At 36.7% G+C, this 24,561-nt stretch overlaps 1 protein-coding gene across 2 annotated transcripts in view; it reads right to left on the bottom strand.

Annotated features, from left to right (window-relative positions):
• LOC125646914 (protein RCC2-like) overlaps window positions 1-23,834 on the bottom strand; it is a 25,288-nt gene extending 1,454 nt beyond the window's left edge. Inside the window, exons 1-11 of one of the 2 annotated variants that reach the window (XM_048873561.2) lie at window positions 23,521-23,834; window positions 16,347-16,437; window positions 16,086-16,226; window positions 15,762-15,893; window positions 12,970-13,058; window positions 11,421-11,535; window positions 7,546-7,712; window positions 7,078-7,258; window positions 6,625-6,730; window positions 3,714-3,786; window positions 1-455 (exon numbers count right to left, since the gene is read on the bottom strand). The exon at window positions 1-455 is cut by the window's left edge and continues 1,454 nt beyond it. In XM_048873561.2, coding sequence (XP_048729518.1) covers window positions 282-455; window positions 3,714-3,786; window positions 6,625-6,730; window positions 7,078-7,258; window positions 7,546-7,712; window positions 11,421-11,535; window positions 12,970-13,058; window positions 15,762-15,893; window positions 16,086-16,226; window positions 16,347-16,437; window positions 23,521-23,679 — 1,428 coding nt within the window. In that variant the 5' untranslated portion in view covers window positions 23,680-23,834 and the 3' untranslated portion in view covers window positions 1-281. Of the gene's footprint in view, window positions 456-3,713; window positions 3,787-6,624; window positions 6,731-7,077; window positions 7,259-7,545; window positions 7,713-11,420; window positions 11,536-12,969; window positions 13,059-15,761; window positions 15,894-16,085; window positions 16,227-16,346; window positions 16,451-23,520 lie in introns of both variants that reach the window. The other variant, XM_048873571.2, reaches the window with a different exon arrangement.
• Window positions 23,835-24,561: the final 727 nt, after the last annotated feature.

The raw sequence follows: 24,561 nt of genomic DNA, 5'->3' as shown, positions 1-24,561 counted from the left end.
AAGAACATGTATATTTATTCATTTATGCTGTACAATTACTTCAGCAAGTTTTCATTTAATACTGAGTAAAATCCTAAAAACAAACATAAAGAAACAATAATACGCAGATTGACATGTCTATAACATGAAAATAATGATTATTGCAGGGTTTTGTCTATTCTATACCAAAAGGAGGTAGAAAAATGTGCAGTCAATATCAATATGACTCAATGGTTTTGTTCAGTGACTAAAGATTTACAAGTACATGATGATGATATCCCCAAAGATTTGCTTTTGGCCATTTATGGCTTAAACACATTAATTTTCTCTATCTTCTCTTTGTCCTCCTCAGAATCAGACCTGACAATAAGGAGGGCATGTCCATATCCACAGCCAACGGCTTGTACATATCCACCATACAAGGTTTTAACTTCTTGTGGTGTTGTCGAGGACTTAGCTTTGTCTTCCCCATAGCACTAAAAATGAAAGTGGTATATTTAATGAGATGAATTGTAAATTTACACACACACAATGGAATTTTTATTGTATTCTAGTCTCTGATTGTCAAATGCAAACATATGGTATTTTGTGTAATCTGGTTTGGAATGAAGACACAGCCTGACAACCAGCAGCCAGAACTACAACTTATGAATGTGCTGCAGTTGTGAACAATGCACATACGAATCTTAATAAATATTATAAGTGCATTTATTTTACAATTAAGAATTCTGAAACAGAAATGAAAGTAAAATATAAATATAAAAATATTTCAGAAACATGTATGCTCTCATGGTGCAAAATTGAAAAAGGTTATCAAATTGATAGTTTTTCACTCTATTTTCATAAAAACTTCCAAATCAATGCGAAAAAAGCATAAATATTTCTTAAACAATGAGTATTTAATATAAATTATAGATTTGAGTTGTGAAATCAAATGCAATAGGGATCATCTACTGAAGTAGAATCAGTGTACCAAGTTCAATGACTGTCAAAGAAAGGGTTCTTAAGATATTAAGCAGACAACATCTTACTATGTCCAGTTTGACTTAGTGACCCCAAAATCAATAGGGGTGGAGTTATCTACTCCTTTGGATGTACCAGTGTACCAAGTTTAATGTCAATCAAGCAAATGATTCTCAAAATATAGAGGATGTCCAGATTGCCTTGGCCATGTGAACCCAAAATCAATAAGGGTCATCTACTCCTTAAGATGTACCAGTATAGCAAGTTTGATGTCTGTCAAGCAGCACAGGACTGCCAGAAATCCCAGGTTCAATCCTCAGCAGAGGAAAATACTGTACTTATGTGCCTCACAATTTTAAAGAAAATGTAAATGCAGAACACTCTCGAAAGCTTTTAGTCCATCACACCACAATAAAACTTTGAAAGTTTTTATTTTTTTCCCCTAGTCTACAAATCAGCACTGCAATTGACTGTATGACTCAGGTGACCTAAAAATTTTTTTTTTACCTATTTTATTCAAATTATTTTTTTTTTTGCCACTTGTTAATTTCTGTGATAACGATCCTGATCTGTAGTCAACATACAGAAGTTCCTTATAATTCATATTTACTAGAATTATTCGCAACATTTGTTTATTTTGGACATATCTAGAATTTATCATCTCGACATTGTGATGTTCAAAAGAACCAGATCACCCCCATTTTACATATATGAATACAGAAGGATACAGAAAATAGAGAGTGGCAATGGGAGAGGGACGAAGAGAGAGCTTATTTCTTTAATAAATCAACTAAAATCTGTTAAAGATAGATGGAATTTTTTTAGTTTGATTATTATTTGCACTATCATTAATAATCAATGTAGTCAAACAGTCTACTAAGTTGTAATATACTACTCAAAATTTGATAAGGATCACTAGGTTATATGTGTGTAATTTACCACTAACATAACAAAAGACATAAATTTGACCCAGAAACGTGTTTACTCAGGTTATGAATGAAAATTCATGAACGGCATGAACTTTTATCAATACGGTCGGAATGCTTGAAATCTGATAACAACACCAAAAGGCATTTCATTACAAAAAGTTAACAACAAACCAGAGAAAGAATTACACAGTTTTTGGGGATAGTCCATCATTACACTTAGTCGATGAAGTGTCAATACTGGGTATGACCTCCCCTTGCATCAATGACGGCTTGACAACATCGAGCCATGCTGTCAATAAGCACCCGGATTTTTCCAATGGGAAGGTTGTTCCACTCTTCCACGAGGGCGTTTCCGAGCTCTGCCAAAGTCGTGGGTTGTGCTCTACAGCGTGAAAGGGCAAACTACAGCATGTTCCATACATGCTCATTCGGGTTCAAGTCCGGCGAGCGCGCTGGCCAGTCCATACAGACAATTGTCTCCTGCTGAAGGTACTGCTCCACCACCCTGGCGCGATGAGGACGGGCGTTATCATCCATCAGGATGAACTCAGGGCCAACAGTACCAGCGTAGGGTCTGACGTAAACATCGAGGATCTCATCCCGGTACCGCACCCCCGTCATTGTTCCTCTCTTCAGGACATGAAGATCTGTTCTTCCATCCCTGCTGATTCCACCCCAGACCATGATGGAACCACCACCATAATGGTCATGTTCACTGATGTTGGCATCATGGAAACGTTCACGTTGTCGTCTCCACACTCAGTGCCTCCTGTGTGTAAAGTCCAAACAATACCTGGACTCATCGGTGAACAGAACTTGAACCCAACCGTTCTGTGTCCAAGTGACATGATCTTCAGCCCAGTCCAATCGCTCCCGCCGGTGTCGAACAGTCAGAGGGACTCGAAAACATGCCCTTCTCGAGTTGAGACCTGCATTGTGAAGCCGATTCCGTATCGTCTGAGTGGACACATTCACCCCCGAGGCATTCAGGAGGTCGTTACGTAGGCTGGTTGCTGTCCAGAAGGGATGGCGTCGTGCCTGAAGAGCCACAAAATGGTCTTGGTGTTGGGTTGTCAACCTCTGACGACCACCCCCATGTCGGTGTGCTGCTGTACCAAAAGTTTGCTGTCGGTTCCAGGCCCTGTTTACAACGCTCTGGCTGACGTTTAGTGCATTTGCAACGTCACGTTGTGAATAGCCAGCGTCAAGCATTCCAATACATCTGCCCAGCTGTTCTGTCGTCAGGCGACGCCTTACACGTTGAGGGGGCATTGTGTTGATAAGCGTAGTATAAACACTCAAGTGAGTTTGAAATTTTAGAAAAAATCAGACACCGATGCCTGAGTGAAAATCGTGCAATGGTAGCAAAAGCATAAACTGTGATGAGAAACGCATTTCCCATGGCATGAAATGCACGTGCAAGTTTGTTGAAGACGTTTTTTATTTCACTTGGACAAAATATTGCCAGTTATGCAGTTATTAATATTTTAAACAGAAAAATATCCATGATCCTTATCAAATTTTGAGTAGTATAATTAAACACCCCCAGGGTTCTCTGTTTAATAGGACGACATGGTGAAAATGCATAACAGCACAAAGATATGATTACCAATTGTAAAGTATACATGTACATATCAATATAAAATTTGAATAAAAAGTATTTGGTGATATGGGCCACATCAAAATTTTCTGTGACACTGACAAACAAATGGACTGGCAAGTCAGCCCCTACATGTATGTGTGTATGTTTTTCCAAAAGCATGGGACAAAATATGTAGTCATAAATGATCTTACGACAAGCTCTAAAGAGGTGTTTGTATTCCTGACTGTTTTCCTACTTACCAGTTCACCATAAGTTGGGCTTGGTCCCCAGGATATTAAACTCTCATCAGCTGCTACCAAAATGCTTTTATTGCTGAAAATAACAGTATGGCATTCAAATATAGACTAATTGCAAGAATGTAAAGCAGGACTTTCAAAGAGCACAAAATAATCCACAATGGTTTATTTTCAAGATTCTAGACTTTTTGTAACCAAATTTTTGGGATATAAAATCCAACATTAAAATTTATATAAAACCATGACAAAGAGCATTAAAGGGTGAAAAAGTTGTCTGTTTAACAATGGTAGGGATGGTGGCTGAAGATGAGCTGATGCAGTTTATAGACCTTTTATGATGGAAGGCAGATTAATCTATTAACAAGTGTAAGTAATATTTAGAATTCCTATTATATTTTTCTAAATAAAATCAGAAAAATATCATTTAACATTTTTTTTTTTTTTAACCAATTGGCAGAGTTGGACCCTTAACTTTTTCAGTAATGTAGCCCTCTGGGCTAATGAGTCTAGTGATATAAATATAATACTTGCCCAGTCTTTGAATTACTAACCCTGGCTGCCATTGGAGCCGGTTGAGTAACATAGCAACAAGGGGAAATGAAGGGGGGGGGGGGGGGGGGGGGTTGCCCTCTTCTGCTGGGTGAGGTATTTTAAAATATGTAAGATCCAAATCCTGCATTTGGAGCACTGGAAATGGTAGTTTATTGACACGGTGAAGAAATTGAACCAAAAACACCAGAACTTCCATTAATATAAATTTTAAGCAATTATAATTGGATAAAATGAAAATTCACTAAAAAGTAATGCGTCAATACTTGAAACATATTTATGCAAGAAAAATCTCCTAGATACACTTGAAAGCAGTAGATGCAAACTTGACAAATATTGGGGGAAATGAAGGAATCCCCTCACAACATGGCAATATTAAATAGGTTACACACTCAACTATCACCTTTAGATTGATATATCCTTGACCTTTGACCTAGATATCAAGAAAATTTTCTTCTTTCCTGCTACAATGTTAGTAGCAAGTATGATAATGAAATATCGAAATGTACGATGTATTTCACTTGAATCTGTAACATTTGGTGTATATAATTACTGACTGTAACCTTTACATGTGACCTTTTGACCTCAAAATCCATTGATGTTGTTTTCTTGCTCCTCTTGTCATCTCTGCTAATCTATGAGAAGCAAAACTGCAATTGTGCTTTTCATATTGTGTCAACAACACTTACATTCAGTCAATAATTGTGACAGTGACCAATGAAACTTTGACCAAGTAAACAAGAGAGTTATCTCTTCTTTAGTTTAGCACATACAAAATTTAAAGAAAAAATAGTTCTCTATAAATTTTGGTTACACTGCCAAACTGAGTCTGACCATTTGACCCAAACATTAATGGAATCTTTCTCAACCTACCTATTACACCTGTAGAAAGAATGAGATGAAGAAAAACAAGAGGCCCATGGGCCACATCGCTCACCTGAGTCACCTTGGTCCATATCAGAAGATTTTCCATATCTATTTGCATGTAAAACCGTAGTCCCTATTATGGCCCCAAACCTACCCCTGGAGGCCATGGTTTTTGCAAACTTGAATCTACACTATGTCAGAAAGCTTTCATGTAAATATGAACTTCTTTGGCCCAATGGTTCTTGAGAAGAAGATTTTTAAAGATTTTCCCTATATATTTGTATGTAAAACTTTGATCCCCTATTGTGGCCCCATCCTACCCCAGGGGGGCATGATTTCAACAAACCTGAATCTGCACTATATCAGAAAGCTTTCATATAAATCTCAGCTTTTCTGGCTTAATGGATCTGGGAAGAAGATTTTTCCTATATATTTGTATGTAAAACTTTGATCCCCTATTGTGGCCCCTTTCAATCCCCGGGGTCCATGATTTTAACGAACTTGAATCTGCACTATATCAAAAAAAAAACAAAAAAACAACCAACTTTGACCCCCTATTGTGGCCCCATCCGACCCCCGGGGGCCGTGATTTTAACAATTTAGAATCTGCATTATATAAGGAAGCTTTCATATAGATCTCAGCTATTCTGGCTCAGTGGTTCTTGAGAAGATTTTTAAAGATTTTCCCTATATATTTGTATGTAAAACTTTGATCCCCTATTGTGGCCCCATCCGACCCCCGGGGGCCGTGATTTTAACAATTTAGAATCTGCATTATATAAGGAAGCTTTCATTTAAATCTCAGCTTTTCTGGCTCAGTGGTTCTTGAGAAGAAGATTTTTAAAGATTTTCCCTATATATTTGTATGTAAAACTTTGATCCCCTATTGTGGCCCCATCCGACCCCCGGGGGCCATGATTTTAACAATTTAGAACCTGCATTATATAAGGAAGCTTTCATATAAATCTCAGCTTTTCTGGCTCAGTGGTTCTTGAGAAGAAGATTTTTAAAGATCTTCCCTATATATCTGTATGTAAAACTTTGACCCCCTATTGTGGCCCCATCCGACCCCCGGGGGCCATGATTTTAACAATTTAGAATCTGCACTACCTAATAAAGCTTATCTATAAATTTCATCTTTTCTGGCCCAGTGGTTCTTGAGAAGAAGATTTTTTAATGACCCTACCCTATTTTTACCTTTTCTTGATTATCTCCCCTTGGAAGGTGGCCTGGCCCTTTATTTTAACAATTTAGAATTCCCTTTACCTAAGGATGTTTTGTGCCAACTTTGGTTGAAATTGGCCCAGTGGTTGTTGAGAAGAAGTTGAAAATGTGAAAAGTTTACAGACGGACGGACAGACGGACGCCGGAATACGGGTGATCAGAAAAGCTCACTTGAGCTTTCAGCTCAGGTGAGCTAAAAATGAATTAATTTGTCTGGCAGATAAGACCCATATGGCTTGTCTAACTTTTAGTTTGATGCCAATAAAATTCTTACCAGCACCCCACACTTCTGATTCTCCAGCCACTGAGGTCCTGAACTAGTTTGGGGTACATGGCTGCCTCTCCTACAGGCTTATTTATCCCCCACATGTACAGTGCTCCTTAAAATAAAACATTTAAATATCAGCTCAAACAAATGTGTGGAATTTCACAAAAAGTTATCCTTTCTTTTCCAGAAATATATAAGGTACAGTATTTACATAGAATCAATGTTATAAAAGGATTTTTTAATGTGTCCATGCTCAACAGTGATTGTGGCAAAGTTGCAGAGTTTATTTGTAGTTAAGATCATGCAATGTTTGACCTATAAGAGGAATTGATCAAACAGATTCCAACATGAATTCTGTTATTCAAATGCAAACATTCTATGGAAATTCACCAGTGCAATATTTCCACTTCAGTATCAGAAATTACATGTACATGAGCAACTTCTTAGATTGAGTTTTACCAAATTCATTGGTAGCCAAAGTGAATGTTGAACCAGAATGTATCTGGGTTGCTCCTCTGTTGGGACCATCAAAAAACTTTAGATGACGTGGAACCATTTCATCCTTTGGTTCTGCATGTCCAAGCCGACCATATCCCCCAAAGCCCCATGTGAACACCCTCTTCTTAGAATCTACCACTGCCTAAAATAATATAAAGAACCTTCTACAACATACGTGTACATTATTCATCCATCTTCCTTTCCATCGTCAAAAACAAAATACATTGTAGAAACCTCATTCATTAAAACTAAAATGTAGGTACAACATTTTCCACCCTGTTTTATCATTTATATTGTTGAATAAACATATCACTGGAAATTCCACGGTTTCAGCAAACTAGCATCCAAACATTAGAAACTCATGTATACTTGCAAACATTTCATCTCAACCAAAACTATAACCTTGACATACATGTATAAATGACTCACAGTGTGATTTGCCCCACACACCAGCTCTCTAACTTCCACGTCTGTTATGGGTAAAATGTGGCCATCCCTAGCCTTCTCTATAAAGACATTGACCTTCCGAGGTCGTGTCTCACAACGAAATGACATTTTGTTGCTGGTTACAAAGTACTTCCCATCTGTGTTGTGACCTAGTTAAAGAAATCCATGTTTACATATACCTTAAATCTATTGCTACAGAAAACCATTGTTAAATGTCAACTTTCGACAATATCTCTGAGGCCATGCCAATTTGTAATCTAGTTCGTCAGATTCACCGCTTCTATTTGTAATAATTCCAAATTATAATATTATCAAAAAATAATACCTGCCCACGTGTGAAAAAATATCCATAAAATAATACAAGTGCACAAATGACCTTGATGTATGTGGTGACAAATGACAGAAGCGCGAGCTCTCGAGAAATTTCCTAACAGTGTAATACGGTTAAATTATTCATGATATCTATCTTAATATGTACGATACTTCATAACACTGAATTGGAAGTTGTTCCTTATGCTGCAATCAAACTGGAAGCCAATGAAACTTTTGAAGTGCTATTCGATGCCACTATTTAGAGATCATCAACAGCGTACAATTAATGAAGATTATTTGAATTCAATGTCAAATAATCCAGCTTAATTGACCGAAGTTCTTTTGCTTATATTACTTTTGTGTTATCACCTTGGTGGCTTTACCGTGGTACGACGTATTCGTATAACGCACACCAAGTAAGACTTAACCAAACGGACCAATACTTGCCTCTTCCATTTCCGTCTACAAGCAGACAAGTCACGAATTTTCCCCACCCACCCTTCCCAATTTCCAAAAATAAAAAATGATGCAATGACAAGCCATTGCCATATGCCCTACTATGTAATCTGCTGCCAGTTCATATTTTTCAGAATCGAGGCCAGAAATAGACCTCATGCAGAAGGAACAGACGTCACACCTCTTTTCAACTGGACTCAACCAGACACAAGTGCAACTGCGAGCTTGACTGACAAACACTGTAAACTGTTTGGTCTAATTTTGGTCACCATCCATTACTTTCCCCTTCTTTACACATGTCGCATTGTTACTTAATCAGGGCAGGTCTGGGGGGATATAATACAAGAATGTGTCCGTCCGATCTGGCCTGTTGTTCCCTGCCCATCTGTCATACAAAGACAGAGGGACTAATGTGGCTCATATGAGCAAGTACTGGCTCATATGAAGTAGAAAGCTGTGTATAGCGGCTCACGTGAAAAAGTTTTGATTCAAGTTAATTGGGGCACCCAGGACTGCAGTCTTGGTGTCCTCTCCACCTCCTTAACTGGGAGGGGAGACCCCAGTTCCGGAATACCAGGGGGAGGTACTGGTATGACTCACCGGGGGGCTATTTGGTGGAACAGGGTAAAGCAGATCGGGCGGGCCCGTTTTCGGTCCCTTGATGTCGCAGTCTGGGACGTCGGCTCTCGTGCTCACACGAGGCCACCGGTTTGCCCTAATACCTATGGTCGGTACTCCGGATATCCCTTTAGACCTGCAATTTTTTACTTTGTACATGTACATGTAACATGCGGCCGTAGCTGCCAATTCACCCTGTGTGCACTATGTCCATTTTAGTTCAATCGTTTCATGTTATGAAATATGTCTGGTTATTCTAATAAATATAGAAAAGCTCAGTATGTGTTCTCTATCAGCTAAAAGGCCAAAGGGGCCAAGAGAGTGGGCACCCAATATGGTTAGTTAGGGACTACCACCGGAGTGTTCAATTAACTGATTGATTATATATTGTCTAAAGTCTCTCTTGAGAACATTTCACTCATATGAAGATGTTATCATTGCTGGTGAAGGCCTGCAAAATTTAGGCCTATGCTCACCGCTTATGGCAGGGATGGATCTTTATCGTGCCACACCTGCTGTGATACGGATCTCAATTTTTGCAGTCCTGTCTGAAGGACCACCCCATTTATTCGCCTCTTATGACAAGCAAGGTGTACTGAGGACTATTTTAACCAGACCGACAGTTAACGACAAATTCACAAAAGGTTTGGTGATGTCCTATCAAAATTCAAGAAAATGTTCAAAGCGATGCAATGGAGATTTCAAAACTGGACATATCCCTAGCAATATGCATATCTCTGAATCGAAAGTTTATAGAAATGTTAAATAAAATTCTTCAAAGACCTTATCAGTTAATGTTGCAAAGTACATGTATTAGGTATAAAGAAGTCTTTGAAACCTGAAATACTTCTTATCTATTGTAAACTATATCAACAAAGTTGAAAAATATTAAATTTATGTGGTAAACAAATGATATCTGATTTTAAATCTTTATTTTTAAGCGCTCGCTTTTTAAAATTACACATAATTCAATTAAAAATATCTATATTTCTTGTATTCACTCGCCTCATAACTTTTATTTCCAAAATTAAAAATATTTGTAAAATAATTTCGCCCTCTCGCCTCACTTTTTTTGTTTGAAAATCCGAAGAACTATTTTACAAATTGGTGTGGCCTGAGTAACTTTATGTCTAGAGACATTTTCCAAAATGTACAATTGATATTTTGTCGTCAGACAATTCTATTCATGGTTGAACATCTAACAAATACATAAATTCTTTGAAAGTTCCTATATTGTTTAATCTACAAACTTAGGCTCCAAAATTCAATTTCTTTAAATAATTTTCATGTGAAACATACATGTACATGTACGTGTTCATCAAATTTTTTTTAAATGGCCCATCAAGTCTATAACTCCAGTAGTGTTCACCATTTTACTTATATCATGTACTTGAAGCTTACACTCATGGTTGGCATACAATTATATGTGAATCAGTATCTTGTTTCTAGCATATTATTCAATCAAATCACGAAAACAACTGTCTACTTTCATAAATCACACCTGGAGTTAAAACTTGCAATCTCAATTTGCTTAATCTCTTTCGAAACCTTCTTGATGACTGATAAATACACATTTCCAATGTTTTTGCCTTTGATATATCTACAAATTGTAAAGGTAGACATTCTCTCATTGAATATGCTGCAGTTGTAAACAATGTGCATATGAACACTGATTTTTAAAAATACATGAGGGTATGAACAGCAATATGTCACGCGAGCATACTTTTCATCAAGTGTCATCCACTTCATAAGTATGCCTGCGTGAAGTGGTGAAGTTAATACCCTCATGCATTTTCTAAAAAGAAATTTATTTCTATTTATAGTAAACAAACTGAAGCAGCTTGCTGAAATAATTCTGTTATGTCCCTGACAGGGACAGCAGGACAGGTGGCTACAGGGATACTGATTCAGTCAGGGGTATTCATATGTACAGTATGTGCATGTTCACATAAACAGGGCTTTCCATAGACTTGATGTTTAAGAACTTACACAAATGGCCCAAGGCCAACATCGCTCACCCAAGTCACCTTGGCCTATATCTATGGATTTTCCCTTTATACTCGAATGTAAAACTTTGACCCCCAATTGTAGCCGCGTCCTACCCCCAGGGGTCATGATTTTAACAAACCTGAATCTGCACTGTTCATGTAAATTCCAGCTCCTCTGGTCTAGTAGTTCTTGAGAAGATTTTTATATGACCCCACCTTATTTTTGCATTTTTATGATTATCTCCCCTTTGAAGGGGGCATGGCCCTTCATTTGAACAAACTTGAGAGCCCTTAACCTAAGGATGCTTTGTGCCTAGTTTGGTTGAAATTGGCCTAGTGGTTTTGGTGAGGAAGATGAAAATGTGAAAAGTTTACAACGATGACAGACAACGGACAAATTTTGATCAGAAAAGCTCACTTGAGCCTTCAGCTCGGGTGAGCTAAAACACTGGACTATGATTTGCTAATGATGTACACAAGTACCTAATTGACCATATTCAGGACACCCAAAGGAGTATAAATTTCCTCTTATATCTGCAATCATGGAAAATTCTCCACCGGCTGCTACTTTCCTGATAGGAGGACCTTTGTATGATATCTGAAATTCAAAACAATCAAAACAAGATGTACTGTGAGCAATACTCACTAAGAATACCCCCCGCTTACCCCAATCTCCCAAAGGGTGTTGTTAATAGGTATAAATTACCTCTTTCCTGAGTGTAAAAATATGGTATGCCTTTGTAGAAGAAAATGGAAGATATAGTCCGAACACAAATCCATGGCATAAACCTACAATTTTGACCTTGAGATCAAAGGTCAAGGTCATAAAAAGGTCATGAATGTACATGACACATAGTCTCATTGTGATACACCCATGTCTTATGGTATGACTATGTCAAAACCCTATAATCAGTTTTGACCTTGAGGTCAAAGTTCAAGGTCATGAAGGCACTCGACACATCGTCTCATGGTGATACACTCATGTGTCAAATATGATATGCCTATGTCAAAGAATAAAGTCATGGCCCTGACACGAATCCATTGTAAAAACCTTTAATTTTGACCTTGAGGTCAAGGTCATATGGGGGTCATGAAGGTACCTGACACATCGCCTCATGGTGATACACTCATGTGTCAAATATGGTATGCCTATGTCAAAGAAGTTATAGCCCAGACATGAATCCATTGTAAAAAAAAAAAAAAACCCTTTAATTTTAACCTTGAGGTCAAGGTCATATAGAGGTCATGAAGGTACTCAACACATCATCTCATGGTGATCTACCCGTGTGCCAAATATGGTATGCCTAAGTCAAAGAACAAAGAAGTTATGGCCCGGACACGAATCTGCACAGACAAACAGACAGTGATTCCTATATACCCCCCAGAACTTCGTACGGGAGGTATAATAAACAAAAATGAAAATTTGACTCAGAGGATTAATTTGCCAAGTCTAAGGCCAATTCAACTTAATCGATAGATCATCATCCCCGCCCGCCCCTCAAAAATTGGCCCGCCCCGAATTTTTTTTTTTCTTTTGCGAAACTTGCGATTTCCGGAATATTTTCATGTCCGACTCCGGTATTTACACTTCTTGTTTACATTTCCGGTATAGGAACGTGAAAAGCCACGTGAAGAAAATAGATCTATATGGTTTTCTTAATTTCTCGCGTTCTTACAGACGTAAATCTTGAGGAAGTTAGGTATATTTCTGTTATATCCTTAAATTAAAGCTTAACCTGGAATTGGTGTATGAAAATAGCATAGATTGATATCCATCTGCCATTAAATGATGCTGATCTGCTGAAAAAAAAAACTCGTTTGTCTTTAATATTTTTCCCAGAAAATAAAAATTAAAAAATAAAATCCTCCCACCCGCCCCATACTTTTTGCTGACCCTGGATGATAATCTACTGATTAAGTTGAATTGGCCTAATGTGGACCCTTCATTCCAGAATCAATTCTTTTAGTCATGATTGGAAGCTAGCAACTTGGGTCATCTTTTATTGTATCTGACCTCATGCTACGTTCTCACCTTTGTTGGAACAAGGATGGTGCTGCTCTGATGACCAAGTCCAAGCTGACCCATTTTGTTATCTCCACATGCATACACATGACCTTTGTCTGTAATAATTGCAAATGTAAACACATCACTATGTTCTTTAGTTTTGTAGGGGTCTACATCCTCCAGCTTTAAAGAAAGGACATCTTCAAATGAGGATAATAATTATTTTAAGAAAGGCTTATAAAAGAAAAACACCCATAGGTCACATTAATGACCTGAGCAGTTAGCATTTTCCCATTCAAAACACTTCTATGTTGCCCCCACCTTGAACCATGGAGTAATCAAAATACAATCTATGCTGCAAAGATACATGTACATGCAAATTAATTTGACATATTGGACACTTGAGGTTTGTGAGAAATATCTTGAACGTTTTCCTTTATTTTCCAATGCAACATTTTTAACCCCTCATTAAATTAAACTGACCTGGGGCCAAGTAGTGAACAAATTCAAAGGGATCAGAAAATGAACAAATTTGAATCTATACCACATGAGGATGCACTCCCACTTTTCTAAGTAGATTTTTAAGGAATTTCTCTACACAGTAAAACTCGTTTAGAATGAACAAGGACATAGCAAATTTACGGATAAAGCAAAGTTTTTGTTAATCCCTGGAAATATACATATACTTCATATTTCTTTATTTAAAAAAGTTCGTCATAATCAATATTTATTGGTTTATTTCTACTTTCACCATCTGACATAACCAATTCCTCTGCCAGAATATAAAGTGAATTATCATTGGTATCCATCAGTTGAGTTACTAACTGACAGCTCTAGGTGTACAAGAGGCAAACAAGCCCTGCTTCAGTGATCAATAATTACATTCAAGCCTTCAGGTGGCAAACAAGCCCTGCTTCAGTGGTCAATAATTATATTCAGGCCTTCAGGTGGCAAACAAGCCCTACTTCAGTGGTCAATAATTACATTCAGGCCTTCAGGTGGCAAACAAGCCCTGCTTCAGTGGTCAATAATTACATCTGAGCCTTCAGTATATAAAGAACAGTTTTTGTTTCATAAAACTAGCCAAACCAAACCAAGGTCAATCAAATATGAATCAAAGTTAATACAAAGGTTTTCATTTACTTTACTATTAAATATATCTTTATAAATGGCAAGTTTAGGATCACATAATTGAATTAGCTGACTTCAAAATGGTGCACACAAACACTACACACTTGCAAGCTGTAAAGGTTTCCACAAGTTTTGTTAATTACCAGGTATATCATTATAAGTGAGACTGTGCACTAATAATGCAACAATGTAACTATTTACAAGCATCTTGAATTGTTCCTATTTGGTAATGATCAATTTTATTCTAAAGACAAAGATGAATATTCTGAGGAATGGGGTACTCTATGCTCAGAGTTCTTAAAAACCGCCAGACTTCCGGTCCTGGCAGAAATTTTTTTTCATGCAGATCGCTAAAAAAATTTTTTTTATCATCGTCAGTTCTAAGGTGAACAAAAATAATTCTTTGTTGTACTTTGACTTATTACGGAAATTCTCATTTCATCATAACATATTCCGTTTTGATTTATGAAAGACTATTTCTGACTTGTATATACATTGATAGTTTTCAGTGTGATGTCTAACTAGCTGATTAGATGGTTCACTAAGCCTGCCAATTAAAAAAACCCACCTTAGCATACATATTAGCAGCAGTGGAGAAAGGCAATCTTGATTGGTTTTTGAAAGAGAATATGTACAATAACAATAAAGAGGTAATTAAGTAATTTATTTAATAGTAATTCATAAATGATGTGGGTTTTCTTGTGGGTCCTGATAAAAAGTAAAAAAAATTTCAAGAACTCTATGCCTTGTAATTTGCCTATCTCATACCAATGTCTTCACGAAGGTTTAATAGTCAATTTTCACTGACAGTTAACTTGTCATTAACTTGGAACATTTATAGTGTTAACTTGAAGTTAACTGCCAGTTAAACTTAACTAACTTTTGTGCAACTGGCCCCTAGTTGTTGAGAAAAAAGAAAACACTACCACCCACCCACCCTTTTTAAAACAATATTTCTAACTGCCCCCCCCCCCCCCCCCCCCCTTGAATGTATGTGTGGTTTCTCAAATAAACAAACTTGAATTCTCCTCTACCTGCTTTGGGCCAGGTTTAGTTGAAATTTAGCCTTGCGCTTCTTGAAAGGAAGTTGAAGAAGTTGAAAATGTAAAAAGTTCACAGACAGATAACAGAAAAATTTTGATCAGGTGAGATTAAAAAAAAGTCCAATTCACTTCCTAACACCAACTACAATGTTTAAACAGCTCCAGAAATCACAGTTGTGTAAACTTAACACATTTAAGAAAGACTGTGGTCAGGAGAGTCAACAGAAAAGTGAAACATGGTCCTGCATGTCAAATAACAGTTTTTGCTAATCCTATAACATGTTCCAAATCTAGGACTAAAAGTATTATTTAATCTGTATGTTGTTGTTTTCAAAAACATGTAATACTGTACATTAATTAGAGCAAGTGTGAAACTTTCCATATTTAAATGACATGATTTGCATCTGAGTAAAAAACAAACATGCACTTCCATGAAATTCATAGACAATCCATTCTTAATTGCAGAGTCCAAATCTGGAATCAGGAAGTCCTGGGTGTCTGGCTTGAGAATTCATGTAAGGAACAAATGTAACCATCTTGATTGAGAATATATTTCCAACTATTTCAGAAGAGAAGAAAAAAAGTCCTGGTTTTTTTGGCCCCAATTTGTTATTTTAATGTACTTGGAGCAATACTAATACATACCTGTAAGAAACAAAGTATGATTTTTGCCACAACATGCATCTACAATATTGAGACCCTGCAGGAGGGGTACTTCTGTGGGAAGGTCTTTTCTGTTGGTGTCCCCTTGTCCAAGTTGGCCATTGTCATTTCTACCTACAATTACACAGACATAGTTAATGACAGAGATAGTCAGAAACTCAAGATTGGTACAGTATCTCATTAAAACAGTCATCTCCAAAAACATTCTTTAACTTCAAAGAATAAAACCAATTAATTGCTAATATTTTCAACTTTGTTCTGAAGATATTATTGCAGATTGCTAAATTTATGCTGCTTATTTCTTACCAAATGTCATTGCCTTTCCCTCGGCCGTGATGATGACGCTGTGACATGCTGTGCATCCGGATATAACAGATCTAACTTTGACTCCCAGCAAATTGCACATTCTGTGTGGACGCCAAAGATTGGGGCCACCTACATTCTTAGCTAAAGAGAACATGTCATAATCATTGATAATTATCATTACAAAAACAAACTTTTAATCATCTGCAATTTACAACCAAAGTCACAACATATACATATAGATTTATCTTAATCCATATTTACCTCCCTTTGGTAGTGTTTTTCTTCCAACTAGGTCCCAGTTCGTCCCCCCACCAATCAGCAGTTCCCCATTCAGCATTGATCCCTCAAGAGTCTGAAAGCAGAATCTATAAAATAATAAACAGTTCTCAGTAATTTTTTTTGGGCCAAAATGCCACCGATATTCGGCTGTTTCCCCTCACAAAAAATAGCTAGTTTTTCCCAATTATATCTATGTGTTTTCCCCAATTTTTAATCTAGGGAAATTAGGCCATTTGAAAAAAAAAGGTTACCGTATATTGTTGACAAAGAGTAAATACGTTTTTTTCTTCAGTTTTATTCTCCAAACCACTGCACATGCAAAAAGCTTTTGTAAAGAATATGTAAAACAATGAAGGCATCCATATAAGCAGATATGCAGCGAAGTATATAGTTTCCAGATACACATTAAGCCATATTGTTGACACTTTCATGTTTGACCGCCATTATATGTAGGGTCAGGCTAATAACAGGAAGTTGCCAACAGTATAGGGTTTTACTAAATTCCGAATAATACAAACAGGAGAGACATTCTGGAAACTTGATTATTAATATAATATTTACAAGATTATGGGTACAAATGATGGTGAATTAATAATTTATTATTTTCTTTATGATATTAGACAATAAGTGCTTCTTAGAAAAAGTTAATGATATTTATTTAGGAGTGACTTCCAATACATATTTATTCTATGATTTTAAATCAGATCTGAAATAAACCTCAAACAAAAATTTGATTATTTTATGCATCTTTACCATTTTAATTTACTATGAGTGATTTTTCCCAATTTGAGGAAAATGTCGCTAATTTTTCCCAATTCAAAAGGAGGGGTGGTAGTTTGAAAAACCAAAAAAAATCACTGGTTCTTTCCGTTAATGGAACTGGTGACAATTTAAAGACCATGATTTTTAGATTTGAGAAATTGAGTTTAATTTCTAAAGGGAAAAGCAAGTGCAAGTAAAGATTATTACCTCTGGCATCTCAATGAAAATGAGGAATATAAAAGAGCAAAACTTTCACAATTACAGAATTTTCAGTAATAGAAATAGACATTTCACCATAAGACTTTTAGTAACTTAATAATAAAATCATACAAGGATCCCTTCAAGTCACATCCAAGCAAATTTGGGGTACAGGTAACTTAAAGACTCGTGCATAAAAACACACATGTTAAATCTTGAAACGTGCCTCTTGTGATGATTTCTGCAAAATCTTCAAATGCAAATGAGTTTGTCCCCCCCAAAAATTTCTTCATCATATCTGACTTCAACTCATCTTCAGAAAATTTCAGAGGAGTTCTAAAAAGCTGTATAACACATATCAAAGTGACAGGCCCCTGTACAGTGCTTGACATGCGATAACAAAACTTGTATTATCTTTAATGCAGGTAAATACAGCCATGTTCTTTATATTTCATGCATTTCCAGGTTAAACAAATGTCGAACACATGTACATCAAAAACTTTTGCTAGAAATTAAAGCCTTATGAAATATCAATCAAATTACACCATGCTTGTCACTTATAACATATACCAAATGCTGCTGTTCCTAGTCTAATAAATGTACAGTATGTATCATTGAATGGAAACTAATTTTCTTCTTCTTACTTTAAACTTCTTCCCGTGGGGATCTGAATTATATTAGGTCATCTGTGTCAGTAATTTTTCAATATTTCTCAAAAGTGTTCTGTGGCTTTTGAAGTGGGAAAAATTGTCAACATTTTGATCAAATTGGGAAAACCTAGACATTATTGTAAACATGCCAAATATATCACATCAAACTTTTCACATTGAAATTATTTTTCAACAAATATGTTTTTCACCCGTTTGTATTATGGGGAAAAGTGGAAGCTAGATTGGGAAAAAATTGGTAATTTTTGGGAGGGGAAAGGGCTGATACCGAGACCTAAAATGGGTCTTACAAAATCACTGAGTACCCCTTGCTTGTTGTAAGAGGTGGCTAAATGGGGCGGACCGACGAGACCGCAAAATCTGAGGCCCTGTGTGACGACAAATATCCCTATCTGCTCAAAGGCCGTAAGCACTGAGCATGGGCCTAAATTTTGTGGCTCTTCACTAGCAATGGTGTCTCCATATGAGTGAAAAATTCTCGAGAGGGACGTTAAACAATCTTACTTTAAAAATCTGTAATATTTTTTTCTCATTAAACAAGAAGTGAATTTGTCATGCATATCAATTTGAAACCTTATCAGACATCTTAAACAATAGTACAATATACATGATATGTCATAAACCAGTGATTTAATCAATGTTTTCTTTTGTTTTGGAGAATGATCTGTAAATAAAAGTGTGAAGATTTTAGGTGTGCACCATTAGTCTGGAGATATAAACTTTCAAAACGGTGACCTTCACGACAAAACGGTGATCTTCATAACAAAAACCGTGACAGTTAACAAGCCTTTTATTCAGTACTTGCTAAGAATCTAATATAAACGAAGTTCAATTTCCGGTTGAGATTTTACCACTTTGCGAGACTTTCCTGATGTATCAAACCTTCCAAAACATAAACCAGAAGAAGTTGAACAACTCAAGGGTTACTTCAAACGAAAAGAAAGCATCTGTTTTTACCATTGTGGAAAGAAGGGGAGAATATGGCTCGATGTCGGTGAAAAGGGGATGACGTGTGCTGTGGGTACAAAACATGACATGAAAGGTCAAGTCGTTATGACAGTTTGCCCGAGTTATAAACCTGACAGCATTGTAAAGCTGAGAAATTTCAAAATCGCATGAAAAGTCTGAAGAAGCGTGTGTTGAAGTCGGACACCACGAAGATCATAAGTCCATGAACTCTAAGACTAATATTTATGCTAGGTTAACAAAATGAGAGTGGAAATGAAAGAGAGAGGTAGAGGGATAGAGAGAGAGAGAGGGGTGTTTGAAACAGAATTTGAATATTAATATTTTAATTTTTAAAAAATAAATTGCAATGTGAGTGGCCTGATGTTTCTTTTTTCTTTAAGAAAAAAACCATGTTCTTCAATTTTATATGTGTGGGCTACTAAAATTTCATGTGGGCTAAAATGATTTCTTATTTAGGGGCCCACTTGGCCCCATAAGGTATTTAGTCGAAGTTGGAATCCTGTATGACATACTTTCTTTGCATAAAAAAACAATATGAATGATGTGATACTGCGACCTTGACCTTTGACCCATAACCTTGAAAAACAATAGGAACCTTCCTTTCATCATGGTGATTAAATGTTCCAAGTTGCAATATCCTGGAGCTTATGGTTGGGTTTGTATCCTGCCTACAAGGTTTTCCTAATAAGTAACACTACGACCTTGACCTTTGACCTTGAAAAACAATATGCATCTTCCTCTCATCATAGTGATCAAATGTCCCAAGTTGCAATATTCTGGAGCTTACGGTTGGGTTTGTATCCTGCCTACAAGGTTTTCCTATTAAGTAATACTACGACCTTGACCTTGGACTTCTGACCTTGAAAAACTATAAGCATCTTCCTCTCATCATGGTGATCAAACATACCAAGTTGTAATATTATGGAGCTTATGTTTGGGTTTGTATCCTGCCCACAAGGGTTTCCTACTAAGTGATAAAAAGACCTTGACCTTTAATTAGGTATATACATACAATAGACACTTTGGCCCAAAGACACTTCAGCCCAAAATGTAGGACACTTCCACCCAAATTTTTTAGACACTTTGGCCCTCTATTTTTTTTTATTTTTTTCTTAGGCACATTTTATATATCACACAATACGTTTTAACACAACTACTAATGACACAGTCTATGCGAAAGACATTGGACCGTCGGACCTGACCGATGTGCAGTGCCTAAGGTCCGATGCGTCATTTTTTTTACACCGGACCGGTATGTCCGATGTCTCACTGTCCGGTTTTGAGCTTTACTATTTTGACGCGGAGTCATTTAAATGTTTGTTATAAGTAAAAACTATCACACAAATCCAAATACGTAAATGAATATGATTAAAACCGCATGGACCGTCTAAAGTATTATGCGGGAAGGATCCCTGGTATAGTATTACTGGTATAATAAATAAGATTTCCTTGGTTTTGCATTTTCACGTGTTTCACTTTTATACATTAGGTTTTTCGGTCTGACAAAATTTGGTTCGGTCCGGTGTGTTCATTGATTACACAGGACCGAATGTCCTGCGTTGTCAAAAAAACTTTCACATAGACTGATGACAGGGATTTTTTAACCCATTGAATCCAGGGGCCAGGGCCTTCAAGTTTGGGAAAAATAGCGATATTTGATCGAAATTGGAAAATTTCGTTCAAAGAAATAAATAAGAAAAACAAGCAAAAAGTTAACCATTTCATATTTTGTTATCAATGTGGCTAGCTTAAATAAGCTTTAATTTCCGGTCTTTGGCAGAGAAAAAACTATCACAATTTTTTTGCAACAGAGTGGCACTGAGGTTGGATGGCCCCTCATGGCATATTCTCATGAAAGCATCCATCATTTGGGAAATTTTAGGCATCATTTTGGGGAAAACACCTGCTTTTCAGCATTGGGAATGGGGCCGAATTTCGGTCCTCTACAGACCCTAAAAAAATCCCTGAATGATTACACAACACAAGGTGTGAATCTTAATATTCATAATTCACATTTTCCTACCATTTTTTAATTGCTTGATAAAGTTGGTGACTAAACCGTTGTTTAAAATGAAAAATTCATCTGCCTTGACGTACCCGAGAATAAATCATAAGACCTAAACCATGAAAATGGATCATTTGTCCTGTCACACACACCCTCCCGATATCAACACAAATATCTGCAATTTATTAAAATCATTATACAGTAAAATATCTGTATCTCGAATATGGTTTATCTCGAATACCCCGCTTGAGTCAAAGTCAACTGCCGGTCCCGGCCGTTTTCCCGATATAAATGATTTTAAAAACTTCTGATATTTCGAACATGGTAATCTCGAATACCCCGCTTGTGTCAAAGTATTTTCAAGGTCCCATGCCCTAAATTCACCTGGTTTATCTCGAAGTGCAGTCAATTTTCCGCTCTGCTTACCATGCCCGGCGTCGTTAAGTCACATATTCACGCCTGCGGCTACACCAATTATAATTACTAACCGCTAATCCACGCTTGTCTTTTCTGAGTAGTCCCAGGTCGCAATAATTGGTTCAACAGCTTGGGTGATTAGTGAAGCCTTCCAACATTATGCATGAAGTTCACCGCCAATTATGAACTAACACGCCCGATTTCAGGGGTAGCGTTTTGAATGATACACGCTATATCATTAACATTTGGGTTAGATAAACGCACAAAATTGCCGAAGTGCGCTTGAAGGTAATGCTCACAATAATGATAACGCATTTAATAATACACGCTTCATCTTTAGTTTAAAACATGAAATATCCTCCTTAAAAATAATATACTCAAGATCGATTTTGGATATCTCGAAGTTTTTTCGAAGTCCCTTGGACTTTAAGATAGAGATATTTTACGGTATATGGATCTAAAATATTTTAACATAATGTATATATATTTAACAAAATATTTGACGTATCAGACGAAACAATCTTTCAAATAATATTCGAAATGTTATTTCCATAGAAATATCAAGTCAAAATATCTTGAATGCATTTATCCATAAAAGGACTTTTGGTGGATGAATCGGGGATTTTTTTTAGGGTCTGTAGTGTGCCAAAATAAGGCCCAATTCCCAATGCTAGAAAGCAGGTATTTTCCCCAATTTTTGCTTTGAAATTCTCAATGAAAACAAAATCAAGCAGGGTAACCAAATCATTCATAAATCTTCTTCACAGGCCCACAGATTACAATTTTTGCTTCAAAATTCTTAAGTAAATCTAATTTCTTTGGCCTCTGCTTATTTGAATGAGGTAAGCTTTGACCAAATAGAAAGTCAGAAGGAGTCCAATTTTACCTTAAAGCACTCTGGATTGGTATTTTCCCTATTTCTTTGTATGAAACATTTTCCCCAATTCCAAGCAAATATTCCCTATTTTTCCCAATTGGAAAGGCCCTGGCCCTTGAAATCAAGACCTTAAAAAAAAACTTGTGAATATATGTAAGTCATGTTCGTGGGTTTAAATTGAAATTTCATATATTAATTGGCGAAAAATGGGAACCTATAAATACTTATATCTTCTATTTTACAATGAAACTTATAGTCTAACCCGACATATTTCGTTTTTCTAATAGCAGCTAAGGAATGGTATGCAATGAAATGACATGGATGTCAAATAGATTAGACTCTCAAACTGCTCATAGTTGACATTTCATACCTAACTGGGGGTACACAAGGGCGCGTGCCAATCAGTGTATGTTTTTGTTAAACAATTAGCGTATTTAACCATGTTTCACTTCAATCGTACCAATTCTCGTGCCGAAGTGTCAATATACTGTAATGTTGTTGAAAAATAATTATGCGCGAAATTTAAGCAAATAAAACAAATGATCAATATAATGATGAAATGAAACTAAATACCTAAGAACCAAAGGAATTGGTTGATGAATAATTGAAAATCTTTATTTTACATTTTGGGCTGAAGTGTCCTTAGGCCAAAGTGTCTTAAGGCCGAAGTGTCAATATGCTATAATGTTGTGGAAATGCAATAATATGGGTGATGTTAGCAAAATGAAAAATATGGGCCAAAGTGTCTCAGACAAAAAAAAAATTAGGGCCGAAACATTTTCGGCCGAAATGTCTTTGGGACGAAGTGTCTCAAAAATTTGGGCCGAAGTGTCCAAATTTTTGGGCTGAAACGTCTGGGCCAAAGTGTCCCAACTTTTGGGCCAAAGTGTCCCAACTTTTGGGCCGAAGTGTCTGGGCCGAAACGTCCGACTACCCATACAATGTATTACAGGCTCGATTACGGGAAATATTAGCAAGAACAAACATACTGCATGTGTATTGGGAGTGTTAGGAGTGTCCTTTTAAAATACTACATCTTAAATATGTGACAAGTCCCAATGTTAACCACTGATGCAACTGTGTCCCGAGTGGATGTGAAGAAATGATACGATAATCGACAGGTCACATTGTAGTCTACCTTATTTTCATCAATACAGAAATTCTGTGATGATTATAGCATAAAATAACACAAAGTTCTCCATAGGACAGAGTTACCGTAAGAGCATACACCAAATGTAACAAAAGACTTGGCGAACTTACAACATCGTATGTTTCATCTGTTTCCGTGCCATTGTTTGTGTTGTTGTCCATTTCTCCACCGGAGTCTTCATCAAAGTCATCCATGTCATCATTTTTCCTCTTCTTACGTTTTGCTTGAGAATTAGTTTTACTATCTGGATTCCTTTTCTTTGGTGGCATTTCTCTTTATTAGAAATTTTATCGATTTTAATAACAAAGACAACCCTGTATCAGATGTTATTTCAACCGGCGAATTCCCGCGGAATTCTTTCATTCTCGCGAGAGTTTAGCACTGAAAATTAAATGGAACGAAGTTTTCCATTGGCTCAATAAAGAGGTCATTATTGGGGTTCGCCGGGGTCGGCTACACTCATTTCTTTTCTTTTCTTTTTTTTTTTGCGCGGATCTACTGCGCCGAACTACCATGTGATTTTGCTCCGTATAAATTGTTCGCCAGCAGGTGCGTAGCTGTCTATACGCGAGGAAGAGATATAGAAAGATCTTTATCGTTAAAACATATGTGCCTAAAATAACTGCATGAATAGTGCCGGTGTTGTAGCATATAGACTTTCCCCCCGAAAAACGGGCCCGGGATGATTTTCCACCATAGGGGGAAAAAACGCCCCAGCATATAATTTCCCCCTATGTACAAAGTCAGTATAGAGTTTCCCCCTGAGCGGCAGAACCGTCCTGGTATAGATTCCCCCCCCCCCCCCCCCCCTCCGGTTTCCGGATTTCATTTGTTATACATTTTAAAATGAAATAGATATGCGCTTATCAATATTACGATATCCTTTACGAATATTTTGTTGAAGTTGGGTAAAAACTTACACGCTGAAAACTTTGAAATCCACATTGTAAATACAATATGCTTCTCAAAAGACGATGGTCAATATATCATTAGGATTTTTCGTAAAAATTGGACCAAAAGATATACAATTAAAATATCTGAAAAGTAAAATAGATGAACTGTACAAATAAAAGTAATATAATTTTCTCGTTATTTTAAATTTAAAAAACTTCTTCCCAACTTCACTATTTCAAATGTTAGATACTGGTAAA

Source organism: Ostrea edulis, chromosome 1 (assembly GCF_947568905.1).
Source record: "Ostrea edulis chromosome 1, xbOstEdul1.1, whole genome shotgun sequence".
Taxonomy (NCBI): domain Eukaryota; kingdom Metazoa; phylum Mollusca; class Bivalvia; order Ostreida; family Ostreidae; genus Ostrea; species Ostrea edulis.
This window is presented reverse-complemented; position numbering and strand designations above follow the sequence as displayed.